Genomic DNA, 15060 nt, shown 5'->3' with positions numbered 1-15060 from the left:
CATTGCAAAACTCAACCTCTGAAATTGTTAAAATATCAAAAGAGTCCAAGAACAGAAATATCTTCTAATTACTTTGCCATATGCATTAAGTAATGCAGTACTGTGAATAATTTACTGATTGTATCATTTGCCTACAGGCTAAAATACAACTGAAGATTCCCTCAAGCCTTGCAATGTAGAAAGGTGAGTATCAATGGCTACATATAACCTAAGGACTACAGGCTAAACATGCAACTGAAGGTTCCCTAATGCTTTAAAACAATATGCAAACAATCACTAGTTCACCAGAAGAGAAGTCCATGGAAAGGGAGCCCAGGCATGTAACAATCTCAACAGACCTTTATTGTGAGTATTAGAATGCAGTCAACATTATTGCTATTATAAAAAACAAATCACAGAAGGAAGTATTTTGCTTCTCTCACAGAAGATTTAATCATAGTGCAGTGCTGCCTCTCTCAGAGTCTTTAGTGACAATACACTGATGCACGTGACTACAGCTGAACACAGGAGGCTTGGCCAGTTTTCAGGAAAGGAAGACAGCTGTTTGAAGCAAACAGCAATTGAACCAGCTTTAGTTATCCCACCCACAGAGTAAGGGAAGGGAACTTTTGTCCTGAATGATTTTTCATGCTAGTTCATTTTCTCCATGTGGTCTCCAATTTTTCATTTGGGTTGTTCAGGCTGGTGCAGAATGGCTGCCAAATGCACAGTCTGCACTCGGCGCAGTGTATTTTCACCATCGTTACATGCTCTGTATTTGTTTTCCATATACAAACAGATATACACATAGTGTATAAAATTTATTGCTAAAGACAGACCCCCACACCCAGTGCCCAGGACATAACAAAGTATAACAGAAACCATTACTGAAGCATTTCAAACAGCCTCTGCGAAATCCTCACCTAAAGCCATATGCAGTCAGTACAAGAGAAAAAAATTGTGAGCTAATAAAATGTGAGAATAGCAATGGGTATTTCAAAAGTGATTAAGCCTCTGACTTTACTAAGCACTCCAAAATTAAGGTGCATATACTGAAACATTTTTAAGCAGTAGAGCAAAAACCTATAGTTCCAGTGTTCTAAACAACCCTGCTTGCAAATGAATGGCATCATTGCACACACCCCCTTTACACACCAGCACCTCCTCAGAGCTACTAACAGGGCAAAGGCAGCTGGGACAGCCTGACTGCTCTTTTGGCAGAGTCCTGCCCATCCTCCACTTGCTGATTTTTACACCAAGCTCCAGTTCAGTTCAGGATCTGTTTTGTGCCTTTAGAGTTCCAGTGAAGAAAAATGGTTACAGCTTCCCTTTAAATACACAGGAAAAATAGTGTGGTTTACAACATCAAATACTTTTGTAATTTTACTGTAAAGTTTGAATGACTCCTTTGCATCCCAGCCCTCGGTTTGGTAAGGAGTGCTGGAGCCCAGCAGTGTCAGAGGGGTTTTGCTGTTATATTAATTCAAGTCTAGTTAAGTTAAAAGCCAGATGGGAGTAGAGGAAGGTCACCAATTGCACAAGACAGAAGAGGCTTACTTGAGAAAGGCATCAAAAACACCTGGAGATTTTGATTATAGTGCACACACTCCAACTGTACACAAGTCCCAGGGTGCTCTGGAGGCTGTTGACAGAAGAGCCAAAGAGGCCTTTCCCCACGACTGCTTCCCACAGCAGCCAGGAAGAACTGGCCATGAGAACAAAGAGTGACATCCTCCAGGCACCTCAGAAGCCAGAGTGCAGAAAGCTGAAGAATGAAAGGACAAAAAGATGCAAGCTGCAGAATGAATAGATGAGCACATGTAGAAGCTCAGAGATAAAATTAAGAGAGACAGGTGGCTGTCAGCCATACAAGATTACTGCACCCATGGAAGAACAGTTTCAATTCTTTGCCACCCAGCAAATACAGGAAATCTATCAGAAAATTGCAACCCATCTTTTTTGTCTATTTGAGAGAAAATGACAGGCTTCTACCACTGTAAACCACTCCACAGCTGAACAAAGATCTATGCATCTAAGGCCAGAATATCCAAAACATGGGCACTATGCAACCTACAGCTACCCAGGAAAAGGGTTAACAGGAAGCATCTTCCAACCCATTCCCTGCAATATGACCTGAAGTACATCCATTTTGTAACCAATGGCAGCCCCATCATGTCATACCAGATCACAGCACCCACACCACATCTCATTTATGACTGCAGGACTGCTCTCCTGCCTTCACTGCAACTGAAACACAATTCCTGATGTAGATGCCTCTGGTATGGTCACAAGTAGGAGCAGGCTTTGAAATGAAATCACCCTGATAGCTCCATTAAAAAAAACAAACAGGCAAACCCCTAACTAAAGCTCAGACAAAAAGCTGGGCATTCAAAGGCTCCACAAGTTTGCCATTTAGCATTTTGCCTCTTAAAATCACAAGAGGCTTCTGTAAAATGGCATTTCCCTTTTGTCTATTACTATTTCAAACTCCTATTCAGTGACAGAAGGCTTCAAATTTAAACATTTTGCCTTTCTGAGCACAAGTCTTTACATTGCCATCTTTTTCCTCAGAGAGGGTCTGTCCCCTTCATCAAAACAATGCAGTCACAATTCACACCCCAATAAATGATGTTGCAAATAGACTGAGTGTACATCCCTGGCTTATTTAGAGAGGAAGCAGGAAGACAGATGCAAAAATATGCCTACAGGAATAAGATTCTCTTGATAAGGCCAACTAGGAAGAAATACTGGTAAGAGCCAGATCACACTGGGGTTGACTGGTACATGAGCAAAGCAATCAACTGTAGGCTACATTCTGTGCAAAACACAGCATTTTTATGGCACTTGACTTGTGTTAAAAGAAAAACCTCAAAAGCATCCCAAACCTTTGAATACTTGAGAAACTGGGGTCAGAAACTAATGTCCACATGTTACATACAGACCAGCACCACAACTTGAGAAAGCAAACTGAGACAAGTTTGTGAAACATTGGAGCAGGACACGATGTATCATACATAGCACGTCCATACGGACACTGAGATTGTATTTCTTAGAAGATATGAATGATTGCAGGAGAGTTTTTATAATACATGACTACACAATGAACATAAAAAAAATACTGAACAGATTGTTTTTGTAAGCACAGTCCATCCTGAACAAGGCAGGATCTTGAGGGGTAAAATTACATATTTGTGTAAATTAAGAGGCCATTACACATCCAAACAGAAGACACATTAAAGCTGCAAGGGCAACTTCAACTTTGACCTTAGGATTTCCTTTTCAGGATACCACTCCTCCATCTCTGTAGTAAGAATAAAACCTCTGTCCTCCCCCCTGAACTTTCCAAGTCCACCTCCACCTTCAGTAACATTTACAATTATATTACATCACACATATGCACACACATTGCATAATATTGCTACAGTGTATGCTGTATAAATTCTGTAAATACACTCCACTTTGTTTCAAAGTAATTCATCTGGATTTACACTTCTCTTATACAGTACACACAGTACCACATTCAAGGATATGCAGCAAGTGAATAGTCTATAAAAATGTCTCACATATCCAAAAGCAAGTAGGTCACTCAACTATTCATGTTTGAAGCAGTTATTTAAGCATCATCTATATAACACAGAGTATTTATTAACAGTTGCTATAAAATGTCAACAACTCCACAGCTCTAATGTTCTTTCTGCATAATGGAGTTGCCAACCATTCCATAATTCCATGTTTTCATGCATCTCTGTGATGTCTCCTACAAGCTTGATGTGGGAAGACTTTTTAAGTAGCAACCACTCTGTAACAGGGGTTTACATTTTGCTTTGGCCATCAGGAGTGATAACTCACTTCAGGTATGACAGAGAGGAAAGGTCAGGGTAGGTTTACTTTAGCAATGAACCAGCCATGCTGCTCTCTTTCTCAATAATGGTTTTATCATGAAAGTTCAATGCACTGGTTGCAAAGTCTTTCCCAGATAATCCATCTTTGGCACATTTTTCAGTTGTATGCATCCTTAAAAGGCATTCCAAGATTTTTGATGGTCTGTACATAATAACAATCACTTCTTTTTTACATTTGTATGTAGATCAGGAAGAAAAGTGGAAAATGTAGAGTATGCAGAATAGTTTTAATAAACAGTTTTACATACAGTACCTTACATATAGAACAGTGTGTTTGCAAATTTAAATAATTTTTGAATGTACAGTGGCTTGTACTCTTATCAAAAGGTAAATTCAAGTTTACTGTCTATCGGTTCTAAAATGCATTTATACAGATAACTAGAACTGATAAACAGACATGAGGCATAAAATGTTCAAGTATCTTAATGTCCTCAGTTAAATAGCCTCCTTTTAACAGTCATATTTTACAAATTTCAAAACCTGTACATACATTATTTTCAATTTTAGAAACTGCTTGTTAAAAGGTAATATGAACCACCAGTTCTTGTAGTTTATGGTAATAAAACTAGACATGTGTAGGTAGAAATGTGCATGGCATGTATATATGTACACATAGCTATGCACATATACATACACACACAGACATGGATGTAGCACTGGGTACAGCGGCAACTTATCAGCACAGGAAAAGTCCTGGGCTCAAAATCCAGCAAGAGCTAACAGAGCAAGGAGGTTGCCTTTGGTTTCATGACATTTCATTCACTGAAGCTGAAAAATTTTGTAAAAACAGCGTGGATAAGATATCTTGTGATTTTTGCCTCTAATGGTACAGAATTTCCACAGCCACAGACAGTTTTGCTGCTCTTGTCATTCCTCATCCCCACTGAGGATGGTGAAGCTTTCAGAGGGCCAACATCAGAACAGAGCTACCCAGGACAAAAATTGTACCTTGATTCCTGAACACTGCTATAGAACATAAAAAAATATAAAGTAGATACAATTTTGGATGGACTGCTGGCACTGAGTCGGACTTTGGAAAAAACCTTCGCCTAAGTCATAATTAAACTCTCATCCCAGTGATTTTAATATTATTTGGCACATCTGACCACTATTTCCCACTTCTGTTTTAAAGGAGCCTAGGGGTGCTGTTATAGGGATTTCTATTTAAAAAAATACTTTAAAAGGGAGACCACGACGAGTAATTTTTTTCAAAAATCAAAGCTAATAGGTTTGTTTTCCTGAACACTCATAAGAGAAAGAAATAATCTAAAAACCTTCCTTGTAGAGAAGATACAGCTCTCTCTGTATCTATCTTTCACTAGCAAGATAAGAGGATTGCATTTTTAGTCAGCTGAATTCTGCTAATTTAGAAATGCTTGCCAAGGGTTTCAAAATAGGAGCACTGCTCTTCGAAGAGTTTTTGTTTGTTGAATTTTCTTGTATCTGGGGATTTATTGTTCAACATGTTAAAATCCTGAGAAATTGACATTTCTAAGTATATTATATATAATTTTGAAGCCCAGACATTGAATATTCATATTTTCCATAAAACAGATTCCTGACTCTAAACTTCCTCTCTTCTTTCTAAAGCTTCAGCCTATTAATGTAATCAGCAAAGAACCAGATAAATGCTCAGCTTTTTGCTGTCTTCCTGTCAGTCTTGTGGCTAATAAAATTCATTGTAAAGAACCTATTTTTACTTCTATATTCTTCCTTTTGTCATACAGAGCAAAGTGTTGCTATTTGCTGTACTTTTCCCATGTCGATTAAGAGCTGTTTGATGCGTCGCTTGAGCTGAGGCAACCTGGCCAGAGGATCTGGTGGTTCCAGTTCTCCAGTGAAATCAAGCCAGCTTTCTAAAACTACAGAAGGGAAAGAAAGAAGTTGATTAGAGTAACTCTTTGAGAAACAGTTTCCATAAAAATTAAACTTTTCTTTCTTACTTTGTCTTTCAAAAAAAGGGAAAATTCACTGAGGCTGTGAATTTTATTTAACAGATGAAATTTTGTTAGGGAAACACCAACTAATCCCACATTTCTCTTGAGCAATCCAAACTCCTGATTTGATTGTTGCTGTAAAAAGGTATCTGGGAGTAAATTTTACTCTTGCTTCACAATTTACCCTCTCCACACATAAAGGCAACTTCAGTTTATGGTCTACTCTGACAGTTCTGAAACAGAAAATGCAACCCTTAAACACAAGGTTTGCTTCTGCCACTTTAACAGGCTCCAGTGGACAAGGTTCAGATTACAGAATGGTTTTCCAATTTTCAACAAATGTTTTTAAGGAATTTCTCTGCTTGTAGAAACAGAGAAGGGAAAAGGTCAACCCTATTAGCTTTAAAACACTGAATCTAGCAAAAACAGGGATACTGGAAGTAAAACTGCAAATAGAAATAAGACAACTTTATTTGTTAAAAGACTATTTAAGGAGTCATAGGATTAGGCTACAAACTCCCTTTATTACTAGTTTCTATGACTGGCAAGTCACAGACACTTATGCGCTACAATATTCTCATACAATATAATTTCATTCAAGTTCTCCCATGAAGACTGAATTGTCTTCATGAAACCACTTGCTTACTAACAAAAAAAAACCAAAAAAACAAAGAACCAAAGTTGAAGGCACAATAAACACCTTCTTTTTCCCTTACATATTGTCAATTACTAGAACAATCCGGCAAAAACCATTCCAGGTGTAGAAAAAGCCATCAACTCTAGGATTCATATCTGGACAAAGACTAGACAAGTTATCTAAGCTTTCTGAAGTCTAAGCCTGAGTGCTTAATCTACTTTACTGGCATTGAAAACTTGAAGAAGGGAGTGGGGAGATCAAGGGTACAAGCTCTGCTTATAGTTCTGGGACCCAAATTTGAACAGAATACTTAAAAATCCATCCTCAGTGCCTCAGATCACTCTGGACACATTAGTTAAGAGAGATGCTGCTACAGGTACATTAACAAGTAATTTGGCAATGCAGTTACCATCAACTTCTTTTTCAATCAGGTCCATTCTGCTGGTGACTTCATTCTGTACATTCTCTATATGGGTGAGGAGATTTAGCTGCCATTGAAGATGTGTGTCCACTTGTTCTTCTGAGCCTTTTCTTTCATTACAAACAAACACAGTGTTTCCTTCAGCAGAATTCTTCATAGGAGCAACAGAAAGAAAAAAATTGCCATTTAAGATTTTTTTTTTCTTTGTTTTAATTTCTGGTGTTGATTTCAACATTTGAGTCACATGATAAACTCTGCTGGCTTAAAATTGTACTTCTGCACACACAACAAAAAGCTTACTCAGAAAGCCACATACTATGACACATCAAAAGACTAAAATAATAAAATGCAGATTCCACATAAGTAAGCATCTCTACCTTTTGCCTCATTTCCCTAACACTGAAGTTTATCAGTTCAAATACTTTCTTCAATACAGTAAAACAGACTGTACTTCTGTGCCCTTTTTCTATAAATAGCAACTTAAACCATAAAGTGCTGAACTGCATGGGTCTACTGCCACCAAAAATGAGCACAATCCTAAGGTTTGTTTCCATGGAAAACTCTCTACAATGCAGAAGTATCTAAGATGTCAACAGTCACTATTTTGCACAAATAAGGTGGACATCCTATTTCACAGAATCCCAGAATGAGTCAGCTTGGGAGGGACCACAGTGGATCACCTGGTCCCAGAGGGTCATCCCAGAGCACATGGCACAGGATTGTGTCCAGATGGTTCTGGAGTATCTCCAGTGAGGGAAGAGAGTTCACACCCTCTCTGAGCAATCTGTTCTGTTTGCTGATTAAGACAAAAACCTTCTCCTCCTACCTGCTATTACCCCACCTACCTTCCAGGCACAAGTCTGGGGTAGAGCTGAACATGTTTGGGGACAGTTATAGTAACATGTGGAGTTATGCAAACACAGTATCTGAGGAAGATTGACTTCTGCAATATAATTAGTACCTTCACAGCATGCCAGAGATAATGCACAAGCTCCTAATCTCTCTGTATTTGATGTTTCAGCTACTGAGTGGAAGTAGATCACATTTAATGAGTTAAAAACACTCAGCATCTTAGGTAATTAGGAGGATTAACAGATTCCATTTTATGTTCACCATGACTTTTTACCCAATGAAGTTATTTCACTATTGAAGATTTTATTTTAAGGACTAGAATGCCAAAGAGATGTGTTCACCCAGTGTCAGTTCATGTCAAATGCCATAGCAAAGAATGACTTTAATTGTAATAATACACCTCTCTGAAGAGCTCAGCTAATTTTCCACATAAGATAAAAATGGTGTTAGGTCTGTTATTAAATTTTTTTTTTCTCCAGTCAAGTAAAGGAAGAGTGAAAAGAGAGGTAAAGAAGAAAATAGGAACTGAAGGATTTTAAGTTACAACTTAAGCAAAAAAACCCAAAGACTTAAAATCAATTAAAAAACACCAACAAAACAAATAAAACTCTGTCTGACCTGCAGGCAACCTTATTAGCAACTCAGATGGGACAAGTGTTGTTAATATTCATAATGTTCAATAAAGGAGTTAAAATTATGTATCAGATATAGATTTTATTTGAAAGGTATAAGAGTGTTGATGCCTTTATGATATTTCAACTCCCTTCACTAAAGGCATCAGGTTTACTTCCACAGTGTTTTCAGTAATCAAACTTTTTGTAATCTTATGAAAAATATTTCCAATACAAGTAAGAAATTATCTATTCCTTACAATTTTCAGACCCTCTTCAAAACTACAGGAATGTCATTTTTCCCTTACTGCAAAAGGATACAAGTCCATAATTCTAAAAGCAAAATAATCTTTCAGCCTGCTTCAGCAAGATAGAGAAAATTCCAAAGCTAAGGAACTGAATATCTAAATAACATCAAAAATGTTGGTTTGTTTTTTTCCCTTCTAATGACCTCTATTCAAATGGCTCCTTGAAAAAAAAAAACCACAAAATCCAACAGGTTCTCCTTTAAGCTATGAGATCAATATAGGTAATCAGGCAGGGATGGCAGGAGAAGAGTTAAGGATACAACTTGTGGACAAAAAATAACAGGAGGTTCAGGTGGGGAAGTCCTGTGCTTTCAGAAGCAAAACCAAGGAAACTAAATACAATTTTAAAGATAATGCATAGCCCAAAAAGGGACTTGAAAGCAGTTGATCCAAACACTGTTTGTAAGAGAAATGGAAATATGTAGCAGAACTGCAGATTAGGGTAAGAAAAAACAGTATGGAAAACCAGAATATGAAAAGGCTCTGAAGAATGCTAGAAAGGAAAATTCAAAGCCCAAATCAAACTTTGACAAGGAAAGGAGAAAAGGCACCTTAGAGAGAAGTCAGATGATTTAAAATGGTCCTTCAATGTCAGTTTTAAGGTAAGTACAGACAGGTTTATGGAGAAACCAAGGAGAGCTTTTCCATGCCAATCATGTTTGGGCAGAAGACTTTATTTTAGTATCAAGGCTGACTACTGGAAAGGTGATCAAGGTGTCCCCAAAGGAAAGAACACTCTTAAACCAAGAAGAGATCTGTTGGGGCCAGTGGCAAACAGAGGGCACTCAGATTTTGAGATATATTCCTGAATCTCTGAAGGAAATACTAGTCTTGTTCAACTGCTCATGTATATTTCCCTTTAATTATAAATATCTTTATACTATCTATACTGTTTACAATGACAATTTAAACTACTGTTGGAAGGCAAGAGTATTTGACACTGCTGCATGTCTCCTTACTAGAAATCTGAATATAGTTGTGCAGTTTAGCAAATTTAGCACAGAAACAGGTATTTTTAATTAGAATGAGCCTAAAATTCCCCATTCAGACTATACAGCTTACATGCCACATTTAGAACTAAAATTAAAAAGAAAAAAGATGCATCATACTCATTTCTTCCACATCAGAAACTGTACTTCTAAAGGGGGATGAGTTGGATGATTTATCCTCATACAGCTGGTATTGCAGGAAACAGAAAGGTTTGGTTCTCTTTGGTTTTTGCTCTGAGAACTGTTCACGAAAACCAGATTAACAAATTCCAGACCTTTTCCACCAAATAATGGATTCAAACCATTAGTGTAAAAATGAGAAAGAGATGTTTAAACAGCAAAATATAATCCTGACTAAAAATGTTTCATTAGAAGAAATATGCAATATAGAAGACTGAAAAGCAGTTGCACATGAGGTGAAATTAGTTGGTCAGTAAATCATTACAAGTGAAAGACATCCTAGGTAGCACTGCTATTAAAAGAATACAGTACAATAAAAAACACTCTTAAAGAAGCCTTGGTTTAAAAAACAACAACCAAAACCCCCTAACACATGTAGATAACCAAACTGAGAGAAAAAGGGAAACCTGTCCCATTCTCCTCACCTTGTAAAAACCATGAAAATTCTGTTCCAAGACCTTGCATTTTAAGAATGGGGTTTTCTTTCAAAACATTGGATTGAGAATGATTCTTTAGCATAGGCAATACCTTAAACCATACCTTCTATTTCATACACCAGTTGAAATGAACATACTTCACCTGGAACAATTTCAGTGATCCAAGTTTGCTTCTAGTGATTTCTGCTGACTTATTTGATAAATTGTTGACTTACAGCAACAAAGATTTTTAAACACCTGTATGTACTTCAGTTTTATCAGACTGAACATACTTTTCCAAATAAAATTTCCCAGATGAAGAATGATACTTACCTGCTCATTCATGCCACCATCTTTAAAAGAATATTGTAAACAGTTTTTATTCTCTGTGTGATATTCCTGATCTTCCTCAAAGCTACTTGTGTCTTCATCATCTGAGCTCATAGGGTCAGTGACTGCTTTGTAGTCATGACTAAAACTCTGTGGTTTTTGGTAGCTGTGCTCACTTGTGATGTACGTTTCTTCCATCTTGTGGGGTATACTGGGTGGCTCTTTATGGTTTTGACTATGACACGTCCTTTCAGCTGGATTAACAGCATCCTGCAAAGTCACTAACTTTTTCTCTACCCCAACAGTTCTTTGTTCTTGTTCTTTTCTCATCCCTGAATAAGCCCAGAGATGAAGGTCTGGGTGATGCTTATTTCTGCAATGAAGGGGAGGAAAAAAAGCAAGTTATAGAGAACTTAGTGCACTTAGAGGACTGAACTATTAAGCATCCAATTCTCCTAGATATTAACTATCATTATCAAACAAGAAGTACTCCTAGGTAATTAATCAATTTAAGATAAATCTAGAATGTCCCTTTAACACAAAATGTGCCCAAAAAATCACCAATAATCTCAATAGACCAGATCTGCCTGGGTGCTGAACACCTAGCTCCTGCTGAAGCTGAGGGTACTGCACATCTTGCACTTAAATTACTTAAAATATTATACAAGAAAGAACTTCAATGTGACAGAAAAATGCAAATGGAATAATGGTAGTCTTTGCTACCTGAATATATACATCTGGAAAATAAAGCCTGGAGTGATACCTACTTCAGTATCCCAATCTTCAGCTGGAGTCCATGCAGTATTTCAGTTACCCCATAGACATCTGCCAGTAGGTGATGTGTTGACACAATCTTTTTGGCATTAAGATGAGAGTAGTTCTCTTTCAAAAATGATAATCCACACATGTGTCCATTGTTTAGCCAGTCTTTGTCATAGAGATATTTGGCACTCCACCTCTGTCCTGGGGTAAGCAATAAAGAAATTGAGGGACATCTAAAGGCACAGCAGAATTATGTTTACAACTAGAGTGTTGTATTTATGTCCTGTACTTGCCTAAATATCTCCTCACATCCATGAAAGGATGACTCAGGATTTTGCTACTAATATATAAAATATTTAGTTTTTGTGGATTAAGAAAAAAGCCAAAACTTACGAGAAAGAAAATCAGCCTGAAACCTCAAGATCCCTCTAAATGGCATTTGAAGTTAAAATCTAATCACCTTTGCAATCAAACTATGTGATATTAAGATCTATGCTGTTATCAAAATAAAAATCACCAAAAAAAATTACATTGACATTTTATTCACTAAGTAGTTCAACTTAAAAAAAAAAAAAAAGCCTAAGCTACCAAGAGAAATATTAGAGTGGATTTTATATGGATATATCCAAAACACCCAATTTGTTTCTAGAAGACAAACGTTTTGCTTCAATATTGAAGTCAATATCTATTTATTACATATTATTATTGCCAGTGTTTAAAGTACATGCTGGCTCACTCTATTTATTAGAAGCCAAGCAAAGGCTTCAGGAAAAGCAGATATTTCAAAGTTATCTGACAGCAGAGCTCTTACACTCCCTTTGAGGTGCCTTTCACCAGACTTGTAGAGAGGGTATTGATCTATGTGGGCCTCAGGTCTCCCCTGCTGTGTCTTAACCCAACAAGCAGGAATGAGGATTTAGCTAAGGCTTCTACAGTAGCTAAATAACTACTAAAAATCCCAAATAAATAAAAAAAAAAAAAACCCATAACAAAACAAAACCAAAATGCCCACCCAAAACTAGAAATGCATAATGCTAATTATTGTAATGTTATTGTTTACAACAAGGCACCCAGACAGACTGACAATATCTTACAGTGGATTTCAAATCATAACTATCATCATAGACAGAACAAAGAATGGGTTGATGGAAGCCCTTCATACCTTTCAGGAGAATACCCTGTCTATCTCCTTTTTGCCCATTATCCCAATACACTTTAAAATACTGACATTGAGAATGACTTTTTTCTCCTGACATAGAAAGAAAAGAAGTAATGGTTAGGAAGGGAGAGAAGATAAAAATTAGGGACACAGACTCTGCATAGCAGGGGAAAACGAAGTACCTGACACAGTGCAGGGAAAGAGCACAAGACAAATTAGCTGGGTTTAGTAAGAAAAAGCTGGGCTGCTCAAAGAGACACCACACAGAACTATCAGACAAGACTCTCTACCACCAGTTTTGATTTACACTGAGACCAGCTCTACTTTCCTAATATTTAATCTCAGAAATAGCAAATAAAATCTCTGCAATTTTCATATTTCACTTCTTAAATTTAGAATGACAGTAAAGTTGAGGTTGTAGTCTCATTGCCCTTTTGAAACAGCTGGAGTGCTGGATATTTCACCAGAAGACAGGTATGTGCATTAGTATGAATTGTCAGAAGAAAATACAAAAAACTTACTTCCAAATTATTTAGTTTTTCTCCATATAACTGTTAAGAAAAACGGGTTTATACAGAATAATTTTTAAATCAACATCTTCCTAATCAAATGTATTCAGTTTAAAAGTAAAGTTTTCCTAGTTCGTATGAATTTGACCTATCTGAAATTCCACATATGCTGTTTGTGCACTATTGTCTACTCTAAGATGGAATAGATTTTCTGTATTTTAAATATTCAGTTCCACACTTTTACACAGTTCTGGGCTAATGTAAACATTATAAAATTGCAATTACTATGAAATGCCATTCACAGCATGTTTGAACGTACTGTGGTACTGAGTCCTTTTCCTCTAAGAAAATATTTAAATGAACAAACGTGATTCCAAGTATTGGCAAAACAGATCCCTGAACAAAAATTATTTCTTCAGAAAGGTTTTTTAGACTACACTGACATAAAAAACTGCTAAGGTTTGGGGGAAATTAACTTTCAACAAGTTAAACAATGGTAACTGAGTTAATGGATACGATTTAGCATAGCTGACCATGATGTTACTAACACAAAAGTAAGTTTCTGCTCAGAGCCAAACTTAGAATCACTTGCCCCAAAGAAGCATCACACGTAACATAAAACAGACAAAGCTTGAACAATTTAAGCAAATTCATAACATCTTTGCTCAAAAATCCTAAGCAGGGCTGCAGATAAAGGTGCTTTATCCATACCTGGTGGATCTCTGCAGATGTAACAGATGTACTGCTCTGGAATGCTGTCCTCCAACAGTCCCATGCATACACTGTGCTGCCAACACAAGCATTCTTCACACTGACATCAGAAAAAAAACACAACAAAAGCAAAAACTAAAACTGAGACAAGTAAATGCAAAAACCCAGAGGCTACTTCATGAATCATCAAAATGCAAAGAACAGCACTTTAATTTAAATAGCTGGCTTGAGCAAGATTATTTTAGCTGGGCAATTTGTACTTGGGTAGACAAAGACATCACGCTAAAAAAGAGCTCTAGATCTGAAAGCTACCTCAACCACAAACTTCAGACTGGAGGAAAAAAAAAGAAAGAAACTGAAGATGGAATATTAAATAGTATTTTATTGCAACATTCAGTATTTTAGCACCTACATATTTAGTAGTGAAACATAAGACAGGAGTATAATATTATAGTAAAGTAGAAAGATAATGTAATACATTACAGCATAACAGTGAAAAGTAGAAAACTCTTCAGTTAAATTATTTATATTTACAAAGCATCTCTCCAGTGCGCTAGAAAGATGTGCTTTTAATATCGCACCAATGGAAAATCTAAAAGAAAAAGAAAATTAAGACAAAATGAAAGAGGAGAAACGAGAGAATAGGAGAGCAAAATAGAAGTGGTAAGACATGAGAGTCTAGAAACAGCAAACTAGCTGCTCTCAGTGAGACAAGCATGAAGAGGAAAAATCAGGCTGCCATTGGACTTCAAAAACAGGCAGGAAACTGCCTCTTATAAAGACACTTCCCTTTCTCAACTCTGTGCTTGCCAGTGTTTTAAATATCTGCTGGCTCACTGCTGAAAATCTCTCTTCTTTGCTTTGACATGCCTTTGAGCATGAACCTGTTCAAGACACTGAAATTACCTTTTCCCCTGTCACTACAGCTACCGTGTTCCCTCCTGTCTCAGAAGATTGTTACACCCGTCCATTTTCCACATTGTTACCACAGCTGTTCCTCCAACACAGCACAGTTCCTCCAACACAGTTCCTCCAACACAGCACAGCCTTTTAGTCTGCTCCCCAAGACAGCCTGCGTGCCCTTCATTTCCAGGGCTCTGTCAGTTCCAGAACAGTGAGTCCACTAACACATGACAGCCCTACTTGTTTCCTTTAAATCTTGACTAAAGAGCTCCATACTGTCAACTGGAAATGTACCACAGCAGTAGTTGAATACAAACCTGATTTTGAATGGGGGTAAAAACCACAGAAGGTTCATGACCTTTTTAAAGTTGTTGACAACTCAGTTCTTCCTTACTGCTTTTTGCATCTGATTTAATCACTGCATTATAAATTGCTTGAGGAAAAATACTTGAAA

The 15060-nt window shown here is 37.1% G+C and overlaps 1 protein-coding gene across 6 annotated transcripts in view; it reads right to left on the bottom strand.

Annotated features, from left to right (window-relative positions):
• Positions 1 to 319: 319 nt before the first annotated feature.
• Positions 320 to 15060, bottom strand: part of PHF20L1 (PHD finger protein 20 like 1) — a 57227-nt gene continuing 42486 nt past the window's right edge. For 3 of the 6 annotated variants that reach the window (XM_064706707.1, XM_064706710.1, XM_064706708.1), the window contains 6 exons: positions 13704 to 13803; positions 12487 to 12573; positions 11330 to 11525; positions 10566 to 10935; positions 6865 to 7027; positions 320 to 5743 (listed from right to left, as the gene is read on the bottom strand). In XM_064706707.1, coding sequence (XP_064562777.1) covers positions 5601 to 5743; positions 6865 to 7027; positions 10566 to 10935; positions 11330 to 11525; positions 12487 to 12573; positions 13704 to 13803 — 1059 coding nt within the window. In that variant the 3' untranslated portion in view covers positions 320 to 5600. The remainder of the gene's footprint in view (positions 5744 to 6864; positions 7028 to 10565; positions 10936 to 11329; positions 11526 to 12486; positions 12574 to 13703; positions 13804 to 15060) is intronic. The other 3 variants (XM_064706709.1, XM_064706711.1, XM_064706712.1) reach the window with 1 other exon arrangement.

The sequence above is a fragment of the Zonotrichia leucophrys genome, chromosome 2 (genome assembly GCF_028769735.1).
Source record: "Zonotrichia leucophrys gambelii isolate GWCS_2022_RI chromosome 2, RI_Zleu_2.0, whole genome shotgun sequence".
NCBI classification, from domain to species: Eukaryota; Metazoa; Chordata; class Aves; order Passeriformes; family Passerellidae; genus Zonotrichia; species Zonotrichia leucophrys.
The sequence above is the reverse complement of the archived record's forward strand: the minus strand, read 5'-3'. Positions and strand labels throughout refer to the sequence as shown.